This window comes from Chinchilla lanigera, unplaced genomic scaffold, assembly GCF_000276665.1.
Source record: "Chinchilla lanigera isolate Chin_1 unplaced genomic scaffold, ChiLan1.0 scaffold00017, whole genome shotgun sequence".
NCBI lineage: Eukaryota > Metazoa > Chordata > Mammalia > Rodentia > Chinchillidae > Chinchilla > Chinchilla lanigera.
Genome location: NW_004955418.1, coordinates 5,835,835 through 5,859,293, shown reverse-complemented (window position 1 = coordinate 5,859,293; position 23,459 = coordinate 5,835,835). Strand labels below are relative to the sequence as shown.

Genomic DNA, 23,459 nt, shown 5'->3' with positions numbered 1-23,459 from the left:
CCTCCTAAGTGCTGAAATTATGGGTGTGTGCTACCATGCCTAGCTTTTCCCTACTTTTAAAGAGAAGTAATACATATAATTCCTGGTTTAATGTTACCCAGTTAAATATTTAGCTTTTAAAATGCTTCCTTTCTACTCTTTATTTTTATATTTTTATAATCCTACTTTGATATTTTTTATTTATAATTTTGTTCTTTGTATGCATCATTTTTCAAGATAATTTTGTTTTTATTTCCTGAAATTATTCTTCATCTTCAAGTTTTCATTCTTTTGTATGAATTCTATTGTATATGTTTAGAAAAAGTAGAAAAGATTTTAAATTTTATTATTTTACTGATGTAAATTTTGATTAAAGAAAACAGGATAAGGGTTTTTGCATTCATGCCTATCAACCACCATTCTTAGGAAGACATTAAATAAAGAAATGCACACTGACTTAAAATTTTGAAACAATTTAAGGAGTGAATACTTACTGAACTCTCATACCTGTGAACTTTCATCTATAACCACGATGATTTGTCTTTTATTAGTGTCTGATGTGTATCTAAGTGGATTTTGGGCTTAGAATAAATCTTCAGGTACATTAAACATTCATCATCAGTTTACTCAGTCACATGATACAGCTTTCACTCTGAGACACACATGTTCAGACACACCATTCATAGCAGTTTTGTGGTGGCTCTGCTCCTGAGCTAAGGAGAGGAAGGATTTATATTCTCATCGAGTTACTATCCTTTTTTCATAGAGATGGTCTGACTTTGGCTTTTACTCTTTGATATTATTTTTGTGATGTTTCCAGTCAAACCTTATCACCATAAAATGCACACTGATTTATGAGAGCTACTTTTAGGCAGGAATTGTGTCTTTTATCACAAACTTGGATTCCCTTGGAAATAGAGCCAGTTTAGGCCTTCTTTTCCTCTTTTGAGACAACATCCCTGGCCTGCCCGATGCTGCTGTTGTTGGCCATATGCTTTCTCTTTCTATAAGGATGTCATATTAATGCTGTGTTAATGTGGCAGATCACTCTTCACTGGGCTTTTATTTTCTTCATTTATTCCTCATTTATTGCCCTTTTCAAGATTTTTTTTTTTTATTGTGATCTCTGAAATCTCATTCTGGTAAGCAACTTTCCTTCTCAAGAGAAGATTATTTCTTCTCCTGTAAGTGGTTCTTACTCCTTCCTTGTTATTACTTCACCTTTATGTGAAAATACATTGGCTTTTAAAACTTGGGGAGTTTGGTTGTAATACATTCTTACTGGTGAAATCTTTCAAGCCTCTGTCCGTGTCTCTTTGCTCATTGAAAGATATGCTGTTTCATGATCTCTTTCTCTGTCCTTAACCATTAGGGATACTTGTATCCACTTCAGCATGAAGACCCATACAGAATCTTATTTTATATATTCATTGATCTAAAAGTGATATCAACTGAGGGATGGTAGCCAGTAAGCAAATTTAGAGAATTTTTGTTTAAATGTGGAAGGAAGATTTTAGGCTCTTCTTACACCTCTTAAGTAACTGGAACCACCTCTGGTCTGCTTATTTTACAAATTTCATGCTTCATTAGAAAGATAACTTAATTGGGTGAGTTAATTTAGGTTTGTTTTTGCCACGTATAGCTGAAAGTAATCTGACCCCCCAAATAATATGTTTGTGAAAATAGAAAAATGCGATGCAGTGCAGTAATGCTGTTCTCGTTGGTCTTTGTGTTTCAGAAAGTGCTTATACCCCAACATAGGCTCTTGTAATCTCCCTAAGTTCATTAAGGTAGAAGAGTTTTAGTGTGAGTTTAGACATTATGGTGATGTTAGCATTTAAAAATCTGGCTTTACTATCTTGCTTTATATTTGAAGGCATGGTAGTCTTCCTCCACCCAGCTGCCTGGTTTTTGGTTGAATTCTTAGGAGGATTTCACAGCCTCTACTGAATGACAGCTATCACACAAAATATTTTAAAGTTGTATGTAGAGTGCAGTGTTTGGTAGTACAATAATAGCATTTATGAAATCATTAAATTGTTGAGTTCCTGATTTATTATATGGGTTAAACTTATTTATAAGAAGAAGTAGATTAAAATTATGGAACAGATTTTAAGGCCTTTTCAGAAGAAACACGTTAATGTTTCTTCAGGTCCCTTCTAATTGTACATTTAAGGCTATTTATTGCTTAAGGTACTCATTTATTTTATTTTATTTTATTTATTTTTCTTTTTGAGACAGGGTCTCACTATTGCAGTTCAGGCTGGCCTTGAGCTCACTTTGTATCCCAGGCTGACCTCAAATTCAAAATGATCCTCCTGCCTCAGCCTTCTGAGTGTTGGGGTTATAGGTGTGTGCCACCACTCCTGGCTCCTCCTTTCTAATTAATTTTTTAAAAAAATATTCTAGCCATATAGCATCAACCTTAAATGTATATTCTTTTTGCTCTTTTTCTAAACAAGTTTGTAAAAGAGAGTGAGAAGCAGTAGAAAGTATGGTCAAAGTTACAAAATAAACCAAACGATAGATAATAGGTACAGACTTAGGATTCTGATCTTTTAGCCAAAAAATAACTGGAATCTTTATAGTTTATTTTTTATTATCCTTGCCTATGGATTTAAAGATATTTTATATTAACTTCATTTAGATTAGCAAACATATAAAGACATGTGAGATTACTGAATATACTGTATAGTAATGCAAATTCATTCCAAAATACAGATTTTAGTGTCCCAAAGAGCCCAGGGGAAAGAGGAAGGGCACAAAAAATTTCAGCATTTTTACTTAGTCACAGCAACTAAGGTATTGCTACATTCCTACTGTCATAAAGGTATTTACTACACTTATTTAGTGAAAATAGTCTATTTTGTTTGAGGTACCTAGAAAAGATTGGGTGTCTTACAGCTCTTCTCAAAAAAAAAAAAAAATTAAAAAGCACCCAAAATTATGATACAAATCTTGAATAAGAGCATACAGTAATAGATTAATCCACTGTCAGAGGTGACAGAACAGAGCATACATACTGTAGATGGTGGTATGTCTTGCAGGTGAGTTCCCATCATCAACAGATGCTGCCAAATGGAACGCAGATATTATCTAAGATATAATTTACAAGAATTCTTGAAGTCCTTGGTTAATGGGTTTAGCTATTGCTTAATTTCACCCAAAGCATAGTTGGTGTTTACTTCATATGAGAGTAAACAGAAATAAAGTACCAGAGTATCATATGGGATTGGTCTTTCAAAGAAGATTTTTTTAGAGGGTGGTGGTGGTCTAAAAGTGAGGTTACCAAAAATGGCCAGCCATTAAGAAATAAAGACTTTTGAATGCTGAGCTCTCTCTCAGAGAGGAGGAGGAGTAGAGTGAAGAGGGATAAGTGATTAAAAAATCATTCCATGAGTACTTTATAATATAGGAGGAGGAATGGCACATAGAAATAGAAGAAATTGCAAAGGAGAGTTTTATAACGGTGAGTCATTAACTGTCAAACAGTGTGAGCTATTTGAGAAGACAAGAATGTAGTTTGTCTTATTAGGACAATGTTTTAAAATGTATACCCAAGTGAGGAATCTTATGAGTACAATTTAGTTATATCATGTACATGTACAAATTCTCTATAGTGAATGTGATCATTACGTGTATCTAAAAGGTACCCCTAAAATCTGATAAAAATAAATTATAGATTTGATTTTAAGTAGTTATATTCCACATAAGAAGTTGTTATTCTTGTCCTTGGGAAGGTTATTTATTCACTGTAAACGTGTTTCTAATCTGTCAATTAAGGACATTATTAGGACCCAGTGTAGTGCTGAGGGATGAAACATACAAAACAATGAATGTACCAGGTAATGGTGGTTGGTACATAGCAAGTGCTGACACGTGCTCAGTGTTATAGTCTCTCCCCTTCCCTTCCCTGTTCTTTTTTGAACCAGGGTCTCAGTATGTAGTTCAGGCAGGCCTTGAACTTACTACATAGCCCAGGCAAGGCTTGAACTCAAGGCAGTTGTTCTACCTCAGCCTGCCAAATGCTGGGACTTCATCTGTGCACCCCTGCACCTGGCTATTGCCATTTTCTAAGCAGATCAAGTATTCTTTTTGCAACAGAGATCTCAAGTGATATATTAGGGTTGCCCTCTGATATAACCCTTAACCTATTTATGCCAAAGGTTGAAATTTTTTAATTTTTCTCATGAAATTCATATAATACATATATGTTACCTAGAAAAGTTTAAGGAATAAGAATTTGAAGAGAACACATTTCATTATGTTCCATTGTTATGGGTGTTCTTAAAATGAATCTCTAGTCACTGAAAGGTGAAAAGCTTTGCAGTAGCAATGTTACTGTCAGTTTTATTCATTTGACAGTACTTAAAATTATTTGACATTTCACCAAGTTACTTTGGTATTTAATGAATTTATAAGCTACTGAATGAACTGAGCTTTTGGATGTCTATGTTCAAAGGCCTTTTTCCTATCTTAGTATTTTATTTTTAATGAAAAAATTGTGATCACCTTATCATTCTATATGTCATTAGTATTTTACAGTTTTCAGTCATGTCTAATCTGCCCTTTTACCCTTTCAGGCAAAAAATTGTCATGTGTATGTGTTTCTGTCTGTCTTCATATTAGCAGCATCATCTGATCTTATGATTATGCTTCATTAAATTCACTGGTCTATTTTTGTTTATGTCACACTCTTGAATTCAAAATAGTGTAATATTTTTAGGTGTAAGTTAACCATATTTTTGTACAGAATGTTATGAAATTGAATGTAATAATTGTTTCAAGTATAAAAATTATAACACATTAGTCCCCCTTTCCTACTCTCTAAGTTTTTGAGATTGACTGATGCACAGCAGCATTTGGTTGATTTTCTGGATCTAATGGTAAGTAAGTAAGTGAAGGGGAGTAAGTGAGAAGTTAGATTTGTCCTGTGTGTTTTGAGGCAAGTCATTTCACCTCCATTTTCTCCTCTGTGATGTAGAAAAATGGAAGTAGAGAATCTTTAACATAGTAGGTTCTTCTGCCACTGATTCTATGTAAAGAACTTTCATTATATGAGTGCTTAAAAAAAGTTATAGTATGAAAATTGTGGTGTGGGGCCAGGGATGTAGCTCAGCGGCATAGCACCTGCCTGGCAAGCACAAGGTCGTGAGTTTGATTCCTGATACCAAAAAAAAAAATTGTGTTATGGTAAATTTTACTTATTTTCCATGTTAATCTTTTCAGTAATACATACTTATATGGACATATATTGACCAAATTGACCAAATTATTTTTGGCTTGGGAGTTGGTTCTGTTATGGCTTATGTCTAGATGTCCCCTGAAAGCCTCATGCAGTCGTAGATGTAGGTTTTTCAGAAGTGACTAGGTTTAGAATGTGTGATACTAGAATTGATTCATGGTACAATACTAGGGTCAAGGGCACTAGGATTAAGGGTGTGAGTGCTACTCACCCTAAGTAGCCTGGATAAAATATAAGGGATAGAAAGAGCTGTGGCTTGCTCCCTTGTTGCTTTGCTACCTTCTGCCCCCATGAACTGTTTATGCTCTGCGATGCCACCTTGCCTTGGAGCTAGCTAGTTATGGACTGAAACATCCACACACTGTGAGCTAAATAAATCTTTCCCCCCTTAACTTTGGGTGTTGGGTATTTTGTCTCAGCAATGAGGAAAGTAACTAAGACAGTTGCCTTTAATTAATTAGTTAATTTTGTGGTGTTTATAATCAAACCTTGGGCCTTGTAGATGCTAGAAAACTGCTGTACCAGTGGCCACATCCCCAGTTCTCGATTGTCTTTTAAATTTCTTATTTCTTTGCTGATACCATATCTTGGGGACAGTATTTCAGACTCTAAAATAGGAGTGGAAACTTCATACCACATATGTTAATTATTATGAAAATCGATGCTAGCAAAGCAAATGAACAAAAAGCTGGTTTTCCAGCTACTTCATTGTAGTTTAAGACAGAGGAAGAAAATCCAGTGACCCTGTTCCTGCTCAGTTGAATATACTGCTGTATATCTTCCTCAAATTATCAAGGCTTCTGCTGAGAAAAGTGTCTTTGGGCCTGCGGATCCACTTGTGACTGTAGATTTTGGGGCAAAGTATTCTGTAGTTAGAAACAAGATTCTAAAACCTGGATGGGAAATGAAAAATAAAAATTGCACATATATACACTTTACTTTTATTGTATAGAATTTATTAAAATAATGAAATTTTGACTAGTTATGATTAATAAATTTCTTCTAAGGATCATATTTTGGGGTATATTTAAAGTAGCTAATGATTGCTGTACACGGAAGATGTGGAGTTATTCTTTGTGAGCTCTGATTTAATTTTCAAGGACTATGATAGAAAATTACCACAAAGTTAGTAGCTTAAAGAAACACAAATTTCTTCTTGCAGAATTATAGAAGTCAGTCTAAAATCCAGGTGTTGGCAGGATTGATTATTTCTGGAGGCTCTCAATATGAGTTGCTTCATGTATTTCTCCTGGCTTCTGGCAATCGTTGGCATTCCTTGACTTGGAGACACAGCTCTGCAATCTCTTTCTCCTTCATAGCACTTTCTTGTCTGTTTTTCTTTCTCATATTTCTAAGTCATATTCTGAGGACACTAATTACTTGATTTAGGACCCATTTATAATGTTGAATGCTTATACTTTGAGATCTTTAGTTTTATATCTGCTAAACTCCTTTTTCCAAATAAGGTCATATTCAGGTTCTTGATGGATCTATCTGTAGAAGAAACTCCATACAAACCTTTTTAGTTTGTGCCCTCCCTCCAAATCTGGGGATCCAACCAAGGTATACTCTGCTACTGAACTACAGTGCCAACCTTTTAAAATTTTTTTTATTTTTTAAAATTAGCTAACAAAATAACAGTGAAGACAAAACCAAAACAACACAAAAACAACAGTGATACAGGACCTCAAGACAAAATGATAGGAATTTACAATGGTTGCTATATTGCATACTGTTATCTTCAACGAAGTTACTCAGTCGGTTAGACATTTCATTATTTTTGAGAAAAGAGCCTTGGTGAATTGTTCAGACTGGCCTTGAACTTGTAGTCCTCTTTTCAGCCTCACAAGTAGTAACTGGAATCACAAGCATATGCCACTGTACATATTCTTTAATTAATGAAAGTTCTTTAAACTTGAGTGAAATCTTTAACTATAAAAGCAACTGGTTCTTTTCTTTCTTTCAAGTGTTTTTGGAGCATTTGCTCTGTAAGCCTTGGAAATACTGTTTTGGAAAAGGCTGTGTGCCAAGCAACTGAAATTAAATTTTTGGTTTTAATCATTCTGCTATTTTTCCTGCCTTAGACATTTTTTTTTCAAGGTTCTAACTATATTGTGAGTTCTCTTTCCCAGACCACTCATGAAAGATTTTTGTTTAAAGTTTGGTCAATAAGTACTTATTTTGCTCCAATGATAAAATACATAGGACTTTCTGGGCTCATAATATAGACACTTGTTCAGAACCAGAGTTCTGGTCCTGAGTTTGATTCTAACTCAGAGTTAGATTATAAACAACGTATCAGAGCATCTTTTGAAACAAAAGCATTTTATAGTATTTTTCCAGCCCTGAAATATTATAACCATATTTTTATTTTCTTAACTTTTTATTAGTATATGTTTGTAGTACATAGGGATTACATTCATTGTATTTCTAATGCTGCCTGTAGAAATGTCCAAGTAGAATATTTTTGCATATTATAGTGCACACTTTTGGAACTGTCCTGTATATTTAATATGGCAGCAGCAGTAATTGCTAGTATTTAGAAAGGATTTACTAATTACTAAGTGCCAGGAACTTTGCTTCATCCTTTACCACCAGATTTGACCCTTAAGCTCTTATTAGGCAGTATTATTTGTCCTAAAAGACAGTACTGTTATTATCCCCAGAAAAGTAAATTGGTACACTCAGCATTTTCTGTTAGAGCTAATTCTATATTAGAATATCCCTTGCCTTCTTTAGATGACTCATGTAATTTTTTATATTTGAGAAGATTTATACACTTGATTGGTATACTTAATTTTTCCTTAGTAGGAAAAAAGGGAAAATATTGTTTAAATTGTAAGTAAAATGTTTAAATTATTTGTTAAGTATAATAACTATACTTGACCCCATGTTGCTAATCATAAATAGCCATCCTGTACAGGTTCCTTACTTAAGTTTGCCTCATAATAACTACATGTTGTATTTCTACTGATACCATATTTTTGCATTAATCTACCAAAAGCTTTTAATAAACTAGGATGTAGTTATTGATGGTAGAAATCAGTACAAAACTATGGTGGTTCTCATGGAAAATAGCCAGGTGAGTCTTTTTTTGTGTTTTTTTGTTTTTTGGTATGGGAATCGAACTCAGGACCTTGCGCTTGCTAGACAGGTGCTTGTGCCACTGAGCTATATTCCCAGCCCCACCAGATGAGTTTTAATCTGTGTATTGTGCATATTTTTCTGTCCTGTTTTATGTAAACATTATTTATTTAAAGGGAAAACTGGTTAAGAAAACACATTGTTTATTTTCTTAGGCAGTATGATTTTTTTTTTTTGGTACTGGGAATTAAACTCAGGGCTTTGCACGGTGTGATCAATAATAAAGTTGAATGATCAGTATTAAATTTGTATGAGTTAAATTTTGCTTCATTTCTTCAGAGCTCTTCAACATGAATTTCAAAATAATGAGTTCTTGATATTTTTTCACATCTAAATTGTCAAGGTAATTGACAATTAATAATTGTCAATACTTTAATATTGAGAGATATTTTGACTAGATAGGTCCCAAGATTTAAGTTATTCCCAGGAGATCTGAGAGTGGTTCTTAAAAATGTAGGTTATTAAAACTTAATTTTTCCAGAATGTTTACCAGTCATATGATAAAGCATGCTTACATACTTCTGTTGAATGAATTGCCTTGCTAAGACTTCACGGATGATACAGTTTTTAACATTTTTAAGTTGTTCATGTTTATGGAAAAGTTTTAAAATAATGAGAATTTGTAAAATGTACTAGTCAGAATCCAATTTATTTATCTTGATTGCTCTTTAAAATTTTTTCCTGTATTATTGTATTTTTGTAATTCAAATAAAAGGACTTCAAAAAATAATTTTACATTAATAAAAGGACAATATCTATATAGGTTAAATTGTAAATACCCAATTAGAACACTTTGTCATGATATAAAGAAGATTACTTTATATAATAGTTCTGGACCATTCTATCTTAGTAGACACTTAGAAAATATAATTTCAATGAAATTTTTGGAGAATTATTAAGATTATCTTTTATTGAAGTATTGTTTTCTATTGGTAAATTCATGTATCAGCCAGTTTTATAGTTATACAGATATGCTACAATTTCAGTAATACCAATAAAAAATCAGAATTTTACTTGAAATAAGGGATAAATATATAAGATTTCCAGTTGTAAATAATACAAAATAATATAAAAAAATTGTGCAATTGGAATGAATAATACTTTTGCCCATTATTGACACTGTTATCCTGCAGATTAAAAAAACTACTACTTTACCTCTATTCTCTTGGCTTCTTACTAGTTAGAGATACTGTTTTTTAGTCTTCGCAGTTTATCATGCATTGACAAATTATAGTTTTTTTTTTTGTCTTTTTGAGACAGGGTCTTGCTGTGCAGTTCAGGCTGGCCTTGAGCTCACTTTGTAGCCCAGGCTGGTCTTGAATTTGCAATTATCCTCCTGCCTCAGCCTCCCGAGTCTGGGATTACAGGCGTGTGCCACCATGCCCTGCCTACTTGCATGTATTTTCAAGATGGGAACTGATGTTATAATTAACATTATGTTCAAAAATTATAAAACAATTGTGCAGTGTTATAACTACCACATTCCATTATTTAAAATTGTCTTTCTTTCTTCATTCCTTCCTTTTTTCTTTCTCCTTCTCTTCCTCTCTCCCTCTTTGTCTTTCCCTCCATTTCAAGACAGGATCTTGCTATGTGGTTCATCTTGCTATGTGGTTCATTAAACTCTTTGTATAGCCAGTGCTAGCCGCTAATTCTCCTGCTTCAGCTTCCTGAGTGCTAGGATTGCAGTTGTGTACCAGCGTGCCTGATTTCTATTCTTTTGTTAAATTGCAAGTTACTGCCCTTTATTTTTGAAGTAGTGAAGACCTTTATAATAGATCTTCGTTATTTTGTTGGCTTATAAATAACATTAAATAAAATGATTGGTAATTACTTGTCTTAATAAAATACACATGATTTCTGCATTCATTTTAGATATGGAAAATCACAAGACACTATTCTTATGTAAGAAACAAAATAAGGCAATAAGACACAAATAATAGTTTTTAACAAGCTTACTAGAGTCAAAGAAAGAAACCCATAGATGTTAAAGTTCAGAATTTGACAAGCATTTCATAGGCAAAAAGAGATCCCAGACTACTTTCCTGCCTGCTGTAGCTATATGAGCAGATGAATACCAATACATTTTTAACGTGCTTGTAATGATAATGTGTAGGTTGGCGTGACAAATTAGTGCCTAGAAGAACCCAGCCTGCAGAAAGAGGTGACATCTACCCACCAGCTCTTATTCAAGTGTTTTCCTAGAGTGAAGCAGGAGGTCAGAGGAAGAAGGTTGAGAGAGATACTGCAAATGAAATCCTCCCCACATCAAAAAGGTGTAGGGTATATACATACGAGTGCCCCTCCCCTCCAGTTGAAGTGCTTTTAGGCAGGAGAACTGAGGACTCAGCTTTCACTTACAAAAGAATTTAAGAGCTCTTCCCAATCTGATTCTCTGTAAGGAATTCTGTTTCTTTACAGAGTGGGGGATAGTGACCCTCCAAAGGCTAGAGAGTTGGTATTAGGACTGAAAGATGTGTTCTTAGGCATGTGAACTAGAAGCAGTATAGTGTGTCCCTGTTTCATTATTAATTTAAGGAAAAGTAGATAAATATTATTTCTTTTTTTTTTTTTTTGTACCAGCAATTGAACTCAGGACGTTTCATTTGCTAGGCAGGCACTTGTGTCACTGAGCTGTATCCCCAGCCCGATAAATATTATTATATTCTTTGTTTTAAAAGCAGAATTTCAGTTAAGCTGAATCTTGTTAATTTATAATAGTAATAAAGTTTCAAAAATCATAGCTCTTTACTGAGGAAATTATCACCACTTTAACTCTTGAGTTAGTTGTTCATTGGGAAAGTTGTTGGTGTGTATCCTGCATTTCTGGATAAATTATAAAAAGATTACTTTGTGTGAAGGAGGGATGAATAAGAAGAGTGCAGAGGACTTTTGGCCAGTGAAACTCCTTCGTATGATAGTATAGGTAGCTACACGCCATGACACATTTGTACAAATCATAGACTGTGCAGCACCAAGAGTAAACCCTAATGCAAATTGTGGACTCCGAGTGTAACGTTGCATGGATGCAGGTTCACCAGTTGCTATAACAAACATACCACCCCGGTGGGGGTTGCTTTTTTTGGGAGAGGGACTGTTGATAATAAGGGAGATGGTCTGTGCAGGGGCAGAAGATATATAGGAATCTTTGTTTCTTCCGCCCAATTTTGCCATGAATTTAAAACTACTCCAAAAATAGTCATAAAAATAATTACCTTTAAGCATTTTGGTCATACATTTGGGAAAAACATCACAGAGCATGAGTAGTGTCTGGATGTTGACTCAGAGGGGACTGATTATAGCCTCCTGTGTGGGATGTGTCAACTACAGACCTAATGGTTTTGAAGAAACAGACTTAAGAATGTAAGAAGAAGGTGTATGACATTTTACCACCTAGACCTCACTCCCCTGTTCTGTTAGGCTATAGATTTCCTTAGCATTGTTATTTTAAAAGTGTCTTGTAATCATTCAAAATTTCCTCATATGTATGAAGATGCCAAGAGGACTGTCTTTCTTTTAATGAATATTCACAATATGCAAGCATCAAAGAAGAAAGCCAGCATGACAAACTAGGTTACTAGGCAGTGAATACATCTAAAATGATTTGCCTGTAGTTGGAACCAAATTGCTACAATAAATCATCTCGAAACTGTTTTAATACTTAAGTTCCATTTCTTGATGCAGATAGAAACCATGTATTTTTCATTCTCCCCAGAAAATCAACATCTGCGAAAGACTGTGTTACTTGTTTATTTATAAATTCATTCCTTTTATGAAGGACAAACTGGTATTTACAGTATTTCATTTACATTATGGAGTCATCTAGAGTGTAGAGGTTTTTTACAGGAGATGACTTTTTCTGGGGTTGTAATTTCCCTTTGAGTTTCATGGCTGCTTTGCATAAGTTCTTAAGGTATTTTGCACCACGCCTGGGAGGTCTTAAGTATGAATGTCCTTCTGCGTGATCCCCCACCCTCTGAGGTGAGATAGGGTCTTACTGTGTAGTTCAGGCTGGCTTTGAACTTGCAGCAATCCTCCCATGTGAGCATCCTGAGTGCTGAGACTATAGGTGTGTGCCACTGTGCCCAGCCTTTTCTCTTTGATTCTTATTGCCTTCAGATTTGAGTATCTGATGGTTCCTATAGAGCTAAATAATCACTTTCATTGTTGTAAGAATGTTACCAGATTGGATTTATTAAAGAAGTCTTTGGGAAATAATATTTGGTTATTGTTTTAATGACTTGTTATTAACAAAAAAGTGTCCTGGTGGCACCTTTTGTGATAGTTTGTTCTTCTCCTTGTTTTATGTTCTGTGAGCACCTCAGGTGAAAGGGGACCGGTGCTTTAGGGGAGGAGATTGTGGTTGCTGGCCTAGTAGGAATTCTTCTGTGGGGCTTTCATCAATAATCTGTGCCTTGCAGTTATGGGGAGTTGGGTAATAGTCATAGGTTTTTTAAAATGAAGACTTGAAACACTCCTTCCTATTTATTGGAGTGGAAACTGACAGGTGATTTGCTCAGATTCATACTCTTTGTTCCTTCTGATATAACGAACCTCACTCTTTCTACCTTAAAGCCCTCCTTTAAGAGCCTTGCTTTGAGAATTGTTTTATCCATGTAGTTAAAGTTGTTTTCACTTATTGTCAGAGCTAGTCATATGGTAGAGCTCTTTGTTGAAATCACCTCAATCAGCAAAACCTCATTTTTTGCCTTTTATGTCTTTGCCTGTGCTACAGTGGGCCAGGGTGGAGGTAACTTGGTATACTGTCATTTGTAAATTCTAATGAAAAGTTAATTTCAAAAAATGTGATAGGTATGATTTTGCTTTAAGTAATTTAGCTTTTTTATAATATTGATAATAGGTTAATGTATAGTTATTATGGAACAGTCTGACTGATACTATGTTATTATGACATTATTATTATTATCAGGGACATAACAATATCAGAGAGACTGATTTATATATGTAATATCAGAGAAACCATATTTTATATATTTAATTTAAAAATAATAAAAAAACTATTCTTAAATGAGAGATATTACGCCACTTTTTGCATCTCTTCAGAATATTATGTCATCACATCAGGTGTTTTTCTGTGGCATTCCCTCTCCCTGCCTTCCTTCACTGGTGCCAACTGTGTGTGCTGTGAGGAGCCATTCTTTTGCAAGAGCTGGTCTCTGTGTGTCTCCCTTTATCTAGAGAAACCTGTTATTTTGTCTTTCCTGGAGCTAAGTGAGAATGAGTATATCATAACTAGCCCTTGTGCAGCAACAGGCTTAGTTAAGCACTGGGCCATCATCAACGAAGGGAAGCATTTAATTTTAATTTTTAAAGTAGTCATCTAATTCTTCCATGTAAAAATCAACCTGTTAATAGTCTATGTATTATTAGGTAGGCTATAATTTAAATCTGGTATTTAATATTATATGGATAGGAGCTTTGGCAAATGAATTTCGTGTTTCACTTGCAGAAATCTAGGCATTAAGTGAGCTGACATTGATTACAAAGTTTTATGAACTCTATTTGCAGTTTGATTGTCCCTGTGTGAAACTCAAGGTCTTATTATTTCTGATAATATTTTAAAGATCAGGCTATTTTAAAAGAAAGGATATTTTCATTATTTATTTTCTTTTAAGCACAATATATTATGAATTTAATGTAAGTTGAGAGATTTTTTTGAAGTCTTCTTTAATCCCATATATGGGATTATCCATTAAATTATCCTAATCCATTAGGTAATTCTAGCATTACTCCGTTAAGGGAAGGGTAAAGGCTTTGGGAGCGGGGAAGGATTCTCTTACCTTTTCTAGAATGTGATACCCAAGGTATAATTTTGAGAGAGTTGTTTTTACCATCTCACTGTGTATAACTGTTTCATATATAAATGAAGGGTGTGTGTGCGTGTGTGTGGGTGCGTGTGTGCACGCGTGTGTGGTGTTGGGCATTAACGCAGACCCTCACGCATTCTAGGCAAAGTGCTTTTAACACTGAGCTACATCCCCAATCCTCATATTCAAATGAAATGGTTTTTAATACTTAAAACTGTTCCCTGATTTTTCTCTTTTTTTTTATATAATCTCCCAGATATGTTTTCCTTGTACTCTCACACTGGAACAATGTTCCCACTAGTATTTTAATATTGACTGAGCTAAATTCACACTTCTTTCCTGTGAAGTCTTCATTGCCAGATGGGCGAGATTAGCACTTCCATGTCATCTTTCTGTGAGCTCTTGTAGCAACAAGGGGCTACTTCTACACCCACACACTGCCGGGGGAGAAATTTCTCCTTTAAGAAAAAAGGTATATGTGCTTTTCAATATGTGTGCTTCACAATATTGTAATACATTTTTTAGAAATTAATTACAGAATAATTATATATGTCATACTCTCTACTTTTTTTATAACTTTGCTGTATTTTTAACAGTTTTTTTAAATTCCAGAAGACTTCTGAAGCACCTGAAAAAGATTTTTAAAAAGCAAACAAAAACAAACATAGAAAAACAAAAACCCCATCTACATTGAGGAAGATGGACGCTTAAGAACGGTCCCATTTGTCCTTGTGTGCTTAATGGTTGTCTTTCTGTAGCCTTTCTTGTGCCTCAGTTATGGTGGTTTTTTAGAACTGGAATTATAATTTGCACTGTGGGTGTAGAGTGAGGACTCACATTGCTAACAGGATGATTATGTGTACCACAGTAAAGGTTTATTTTCTAAAAAATCCATTTTTAAATATATATCTGCTTTTAAGGTGTTAATTTTTAATCATTTGTAGTAATTATTTGTAGTAGCTCTTTGAGGATGGTTTGTATTTTTATTTTATACACAATAAAGTTGATGTAGAGATAGTCATTTACATGGCTTTATAATCAAGTTAGTAATGTGAAGATGGAAAAGAAATTAGAATCATCTATTCTGTTAGAAGTGTCCTAAGCTTGCTAAGTGATTAATATGCATATGTTCATAGAATATTCAGAACTATTAGTATTGCAAATGATAGAGGGAAAAATTAATAAAGTGGGAGTAGAGAAGTGGAGAGGTGAAAGTTGAATTTCAGAAACTGCACTGTCTCATGTGGTCAAGAAGGTTTGTATTTACTACTTCAGAGACATAGCCTAGAAATTGGAGACAAAGGAAACAAAAGATATTATTCATGGCCTGCTTTTTTTTTTACCATAAGTAAAATTGAGCATCACTGCTGATGGAAGACATGTGGACATGTGCTTGACAACAGGATCCCTTGTTCTTTTGTCAGCTGCCGTTTAACAGTTGAAATGTGGTCATTATTGGAAAACTGACCAGTGTTTCTATTAGAAACTCCCACACATGCTCTCCCGTTGTTCTTGCCACCTAGTTCTCCGTTTTGTTCTTTTTCTCTTGTTTTCTACTCTCTTGCGTATTCCATTTCTTAGGATTTTAAAATGGATCAGAAGATTTGAAATTTTAAGGAAAAGTTTTTCCTTTCAGTTATGTTATATGGTATTCAGAAATACACATCCTAAAGTAAATAGTGATCTGGATTGACTTTTCTTAGTGGCAGTTTTGCCATTATTTCCTTATTATTCCCCCCCATGACTGTCATCTTTATGATCATCATATTTTCATCACTGTAATGTGAATATTTGGGAAACTTATTAGATGCTTAAGTGCAATTCACTATGAAAAGTATGTCCCATATAAATCCCCTTCTTCCTTATTTTTATTTGAAAATTTCTCATAATTAGAGTATTATCTGAAATATTCTGTATTGTGCTAGTTCTTTATAGCTTATGTTTCTTTTTCTGTAGGCTATTCAAAGATTTGATTTTTCTGGAATTTCCTTTGCATTTCTTGTTTTTTTCCTCACCTTTATGATTTTCTTTTTTATTTTTCCCAAATTTCAGGAAAATAAAATTCTACAGTTTACACATATTTGATTATATGTTGTCCTTGAAGTCAGGAAGCTTATATTTGATTTAGTTGAAAAATATGATAGCAAAAATACCTAAATGCTATTACTGAAGGCTTGTTTCTTAATCCCTCCAGGAAAGAAAAGACAGACTATCCAAATTTGAGTCTATTCGTCATTCAATTGCTGGAATAATCAGGTCTCCAAAATCTGCACTGAGCTATTCATCAGTAAGTAAGATTAACTCTATGTGCTGCTGAAATGGCCACTGTCTAGTTTCTGTCTGAGGTAGATTACTGTTTGAAATAAAATATATTTCAGCGAACAGATAATTAAAGCTTTAACTTTTTGTATGTATATGAATATGTGCATACATGTACATAGCAAAACCTTGTGTAACCGAGATGTGAGGACAGAAATAATCTAATGCAGTAGATCCTGCTTATCTGCAAGGTATACATCTGAGACCCTTAGTGGGTGCCAGAATCTGTGGGTAGCATCAAACCTTATATATACTATAGTTTTTTACCATACATATTTAACTATCTTAAAGTTAATATATAAATTAGCTACAGTAAGCAATTATAATAAAATAAAAACACTATATTGTGGTAAATGCTATATAAATGATGATCTGTTTCTCCTTCAAAATACTACACTCATTTTCTTCTTATGACGATGTGAGATAATGTTATGGCTGGCCACATGTAACTAAAACTGCAGAAAGTAAAGCCATAGATGAGTCACTGCTATGTTCTAGACTTCTTATATTATATATAAATAATTATAGGAAATTATTATGTAGTTTGGAGCCTTAGAACAGTGTTAATGTTAAATTTCTTCTCCAGTGAAATGTAACATTTTTATAACTGGCATTACTGCATATGTGTTTTAAAATGTGTCAGTTTTTTAATGTGTTCATATTTTAAAGAACATTTTGATTATAAAATTAAAACTTGTTTGATTAATTGAAATTTTAGTTTGGCATGTCATAGTGGTATATAGAATTCTAGTTAATTCTGGTAACAGGAATTTGGCCAAAGAAAATGTGCTATGAACAAGAGCATGGAATATTTCTCTAAGGCACTGAATATCCTATTTTTTTGGAAAAGGAAGTTTTTCTCTCAAAGAACTCAGGTAACTGAACTCTTGAGTCTTAATGTGAATGTAAACATTTCATGGTAAGCATGATAATCCAGGTTGCATAACAATTTAAAAACTTTAAACTTTCTTTTGAGATAATATTTTTCAGGGTGTTCTAATTTAGTAAAGGTAAAATAGAAGAAAAATATTTTATTTACTTTAAATCATTTTTTCTTAATAAAAAGTCCTTAAAAACATGCCACATTATCATACTAAGGTTGTTTATTTTATTGTGATATGTTTTATATAACATAAAATTCACATTTTAAACTCATTTTATTGTAATATACTTAACAAAAAAATTCATCTTTTAAAATATATACCTGGTGGTTTTTAGTATATTTACTATCATGTGTAACCTCAACACTGTTTTTTTTATACTGGGAATCAAACTTGCAACCTCATACTTCCCAGGAGGGCACTGTGCTGCTGAACTGTATCCTGGCCCCTCAGTACTGTCTAATGCCAAAAAGTTTCAGTCTTCTTGGACAGATATTCCATAGCTATTAAGAGTTAATCCCTACCAACACCTCACTCCATTTCTGACAACTGTTTTCTACTTTCCACCCCTGCGGATTTACATATTCTAGACATTTTGTAGATATAGATAAAACATGTGGCCTTTTCTGTCCAGTTCCTTGTATTTATCATCCTGTCTTCTAGGTTTATCCCTTTTGTAGAGTATGACAATACTTCGTTCCTTTTGATGATTAAGTAATATTTGGTTGTGTGGATTTACTAGATATTGTTTATTCACCCATAAGCTGATATAATTTTGTGTTATTTCTACTTTTTGGCCATTACAAAAAATGTTGCTGTGAACATTCATATACATATATTTAAATGAACATGTTTTCAGTTCTTTTGGTAGTATACCTAGCACTGGAATTACAGGGTCAAACGATAATATTATATTTAAATTTTGGAGGAACTGACTAGGGTTGTCCGCTGTGTCTACCATTTTACATCTCCACTAGCAATATATGAATATTCTTTTTCACATTCTTGCCAGCTAATACTTTTTATTTTCCGTTTTTAAAAAATTATGGGCAATCTAGTAGATATAAAGTAATGTGTGTTTTATTTGCATTTTACTGATGACTAATTATGTTGAGTGTATTTTTATGTGCTTATTGGCCACTTATATATGTTCTTTGTGGATATATTTGTTCACATCCTTGATATGTTTTAAAATTTTTTGTATGTTTTTTATTGTGCTGGAATTAAACCCCAGAGCTTTGTGCATGCTAGACAAGCACTATAGCACTAAGCTATATGTCTAGCCTTGAATTGTTTTTATCAATCGTTGAATTATAGGTGCCATAGGTACTTTCTCCTTGCTGAGACACAATACCCAACACCCACAACTGTAAGGATGAAAGGTTTTCACAATTTATAGAGGTTTCAGTCTATATATAGTTGGCTGGCTCCAAGGCGGGGTGGTATGACAGAGGAGAAAGAGCTCATGGCATGGCAGCAGGAAGCAGAGAGAGACCAGGAGAGGAGGGTGGGAGATGATACCTTTCCAGGTCATGCCCCTAGTGACTCACCTCCTCCCAACATCACATTTAGCTATAAACTCACCAGTGGATAATCTGTTGTTGAGTGCCATACCCGCATAATCCAGTTACCTCCCAAAAGCCCCACTTATAAGTGCATGAAGCTTTGGCGGAGGGGTACATCCAGAAATAACATATAACAAGGAGTTTTCTTTCAATGTATTCTGGAAATAAGCGTCTTATCACACATACAGTTTGCCAATGCCTTTTCCCATTCTATGGATTAGTGCTTTTACTGTCTTGAGAGTATCCTTGGCACAAAAACAGTTTTTAATTTTGATGCAGAATAATTTTTAAAATTTTATTGGGCTTTTTGTGTCATATCTGAAAAATCTATTGTCCAATTCAAGGTTATTTTTTCACTCCTGAGAGTTTTATAATTTTGACTTTTATATTTACAATTTGGAAACATCATGAATTATTTTTAATGGAGTAAGGTAGAGATCCATATTCATTCTTTTGCACATGAAAACATATTTATTTAAAATATTAAAAAAGCAATAATTATCAACTGCCATTTCTTTATTCAAATGAACATATTAAAATTGGAATTTTACAATATTATCTTAGATAAAGAAAATATGTTATACATAAGAAAATAAAATTAGAGTTAATCATAATAGTATTCTTAGTTGCCATACCTATGTTTCTGACAGTGTGGTTAAAATGTAGAGTTATCGTGGGACACATACCTTGATAGAAAAAAAATTAACTGATAAAAATTTGGATTTAGCTATACATTGTGTTTGATATGTCAGATATTTAATGTTTGGTCACATTATTAGGGTAGTATTTAATGTGTTATATTAGCTTTGAGCATGTGCCTTTTTTTTTTATAATACTAAAAAGCTAAATAACCTATCATTAGCATCTCAGAGCACTGAGGTAGACTCCACATCTAGCATCTTCCCATCTTTAGAAGGTTATAATTTTGCATTGAGAACTCTTTCTTAGGGGCTGCTTTTAAAGTCAAGACCAGAGGTGTTGGATGGTTTTAATTGTACCCTTGGGATGGTTACTGTGATCATGATGATGCATTTGAGTTGGAACTTTTGGAATCATACTATATTTAATAAAATCTATTCTAGTGATACCAAGAATGCTGCCCTTTCTCCAGAGCTATCTCTTTACTGCACAATTTTATCATGAGTGGCTAAGAAAATGCCCATTTCCGTTTTATACCCACTCATGAATATTAGTTGTCACTGGTATGTGGAATGTGTAATGCTCCTCTAATAGGAGCACTTTTTGAAAAATGTTCTTTAAAATCAAAAAGCATATCCAAATGATTTGTTATTTGTTTTTTAAACATCAAAAAATACTGTTATTCAACTCTTTCTCCTTAAATTCATTTTTTCTATTGACATGTTAATTTTGGAATTATAGCACTTTGAGCTAGAATTTAGAAAATTAAAATATTGCAAACATTTGCTTCTTTTCATATATAATAATATCATGAAAAGAATTTGTTGCTAGCGTTTTAGAAAGTTTTTCTTCAGCTATGTTTGAGTTGTATATCAGTTATAATGCCAGTATTATAATAACTACATTCCCAATCATCATAAGGCAGTGCAGTTAGCTATTTTCATACATAACAAGCTACTTGCATTTTTCAGTGTTCACTTTGAGTCTAGCAGAGTAACCTGGAATTTCCTCTAACAAGACACACCAAGTTCAAGTTAGATATTATACATTTTAAACCTTAGTTCTTATCAAATAAGGTCTTGATTTACACTTTCCCCCAGTCATTAAAATGTAGAAAGAAACAAGAAAAAATAAAGTTTTTTGCATTATACCACAGCCATACACTAAATTCTGTGTAGTTATGTTTAAGAAAATTAAATACTATTCTCTGAATTGCATATTTTGAGTCACTTAAATTATACTATTTAATTTCCAAGAAGGGCATAGTGGGGTTTATTTTCTGTAATTTTTACTCTGAGAGACCAAATCTGTTTGCTCAAATACTTAACACGGTTACACAGATCTTCTTAGTCAGATACTATGTGCTATGAGGCAATCCGAAACTAATGTAAATGTTTACCTTTACTAAAATATGATTGTATACTGATTCATTGTGATGATCTGGGAGTGATTTCTGTTGAAATATGTGGTATGAAAGTAACTCTGACTATACTTAATTGATGAAAATGTGTTATTTTTTATATTGTGTCACATTTTAAACATAAAATACATGAGTTTAAAGGAAGAATATTTGATCCTGAAAAAATGAGACTAACAAAAATGATAGCAATGATGAGAATGGATGAATGAGAGTCAGAAGCACACTTGAAAAAAGTAAATGCATAAACATAATATCGAAAAGAGTGTAACTACTAAACAAGGAAAAATGGGTGGAGGAACTGTAGTAGTTGGAAATAAAGAAGTCAGAGGAAACTAGAAAGTATTAAGGGAAGCAGAAGTGTTAGAACAGAAATGAAAGCTTAGAAAAATATATTTTATAAAGATAGTGTCTCTTATCAGAGAAGGTACACAGAAGGGCAGTCTAGGAAATGAGACACTGTGGACATCAGTAATATTTGAGTTTGGCTGATTTGTCTGTCTTTGTTTAATAAAGTTAGGGAAAGATTTGTATATGAATGCTAATTTGTGATTGGCATCTTTACTTTTTATAGTCACCATTTTAGAGAACCATTTTATCATTAGCTAAAACCCAACATGCATTCTCAAAGAATACAAAAAATAGTTAAGAAATTTATGGGTGAAAGTTTTGTTGCTAGTTTCATTGTGGAAAGTAAACTTTAGACAGAATATCTTTCTTTTGGTTAATAATATCAGCACATTAAGAAATTAAGAATTACACTTTATTGCAAAAATATGTAGAATTACAGATAATCCTTTGCTAATCAAGACAGAACTACTTCTAATTAATTTACATTCTTTTGTCTAGTGTGGATCTAAATGATCCTGGAGACCAAATATCCAAAGTAGTTTTTTATTTTTTTATTAGTTAACAGTTAACTTATTCAATAAATTTAAACTTAGAGATATGGAAAAAACTAGCAAGAACTTTTTTTTGTTTTCATTTCATATTAAACATTTTGTGTGCAAGTATCAAACTCTAACTGATATATAATATAGCTTTTCTACTGGGGCTATATCTCCCTTTCACTGAAAATAGTTTTCACTACCACCAGGCACAGTTCTGTTCAGTCGACCAGGTATTTTCAACTTTTTGTGAACGTTTGATAACTCTTACTTTTTATTATGTGACATACAAAACTCTGCTTCTCCTAAGATTCCTAAATGATGTATAGCTTTAAAATTAAAGAGCTCTTATGAAATCTTTTCAGATATATTTAGAATCCTGTAAAGTGTAGTTAACCTCATATATTACCAAGCTGGATTTGGAATAATATATTACTTTTACCATTAATTAATAATGAAATTGATACAAGAAAAGACAATTACATGCCATTTGTATATTACTAACATTCATGAAAATTTTTAAAAATGTGTTTAAGTTTTATTTGGTTGCTCAATGTCAGTAAGAGATTTAGTTACATGTTTTCCATGATTTATTCTATTTTTTTTGTGTGTGTGTGTATGTGTGCACTTTTGTTATTTGGATGCTTTAAATGTTAATAGTATATGGAATTTGGGTGTTTTTTCCCTAACACTTTTGTTTTTGCTTCTGCAAAAGAAGTTCATCTTGTTACTCACATACTCCCATGTTTTTGATAAAGACATAAAGTCTTCATTTACGCATTTGAAAATGATCTTTTTTTCCTATGGAAAAAATATTTTCATTTTCTAGTAATTCCTTCTTGCCTGTTCATGTAAATCAATTTCTTTACTTCATTAAACTCAGTATGTTTTTGCGAGAAGACTTTTTGAGAATGGGACCTGACAGAAATAACTAAATAGCTAATCCAGTCAATTAGGAACATTTATCAGCTTTATTAGATTAACTGTAATTTTAAAAATGAAGGATTTCCAATCCTGTATATGGATGGCAAAAATCTTAGATAACTTACCCCCCAGGAAAAAATCTTTCCCTACTGGAAAAATGAACTCTTTACATTGTTGGTGGGAATGTATATTAATACACTACTATGGAAATCAGTATGGGGATTCCTTAAAAAACTAAAACCAGAACTTCCATATAAACCAACTATACTTTTTCTGGATATCTTCCCCAAAGAAGGAAAGTCATTATATTATAGTGATACATGCATACTCATGTTTATAGTGGCACAGTTCATAACAGCTAAATTAGGGAAGCAACATATATGCCTGTCAACAGATGAATAAAGAAAATGGGGTATACATGCACAATGGACTAATACCCACCCCGAAAGCAAGTTACAGTGGAGTCATGTATTGGAAAAGAACGGACCTTGAGACCATAACGTAAAGTGAAACAAATCAGACACAGAAGGTTAAATATCACAGTTTCTTTAATGTGAGAAACCAGAATAGAAATAACCTAAAAAGCAATATAAAAGGGAGATAGTAGAAAAGTGGTAGACTCTGTGGAGAT

The 23,459-nt window shown here is 33.2% G+C and overlaps 1 protein-coding gene across 3 annotated transcripts in view; it reads left to right on the top strand.

Annotated features, from left to right (window-relative positions):
* The window catches only part of Fer (fer (fps/fes related) tyrosine kinase), a 368,631-nt gene that overhangs the window by 122,256 nt on the left and 222,916 nt on the right, over positions 1-23,459 (top strand). For all 3 annotated transcript variants that reach the window (XM_013513026.1, XM_005382177.1, XM_005382178.2), the window contains one exon: positions 16,391-16,483. In XM_013513026.1, the coding sequence (XP_013368480.1) occupies positions 16,391-16,483 (93 nt within the window). The remainder of the gene's footprint in view (positions 1-16,390; positions 16,484-23,459) is intronic.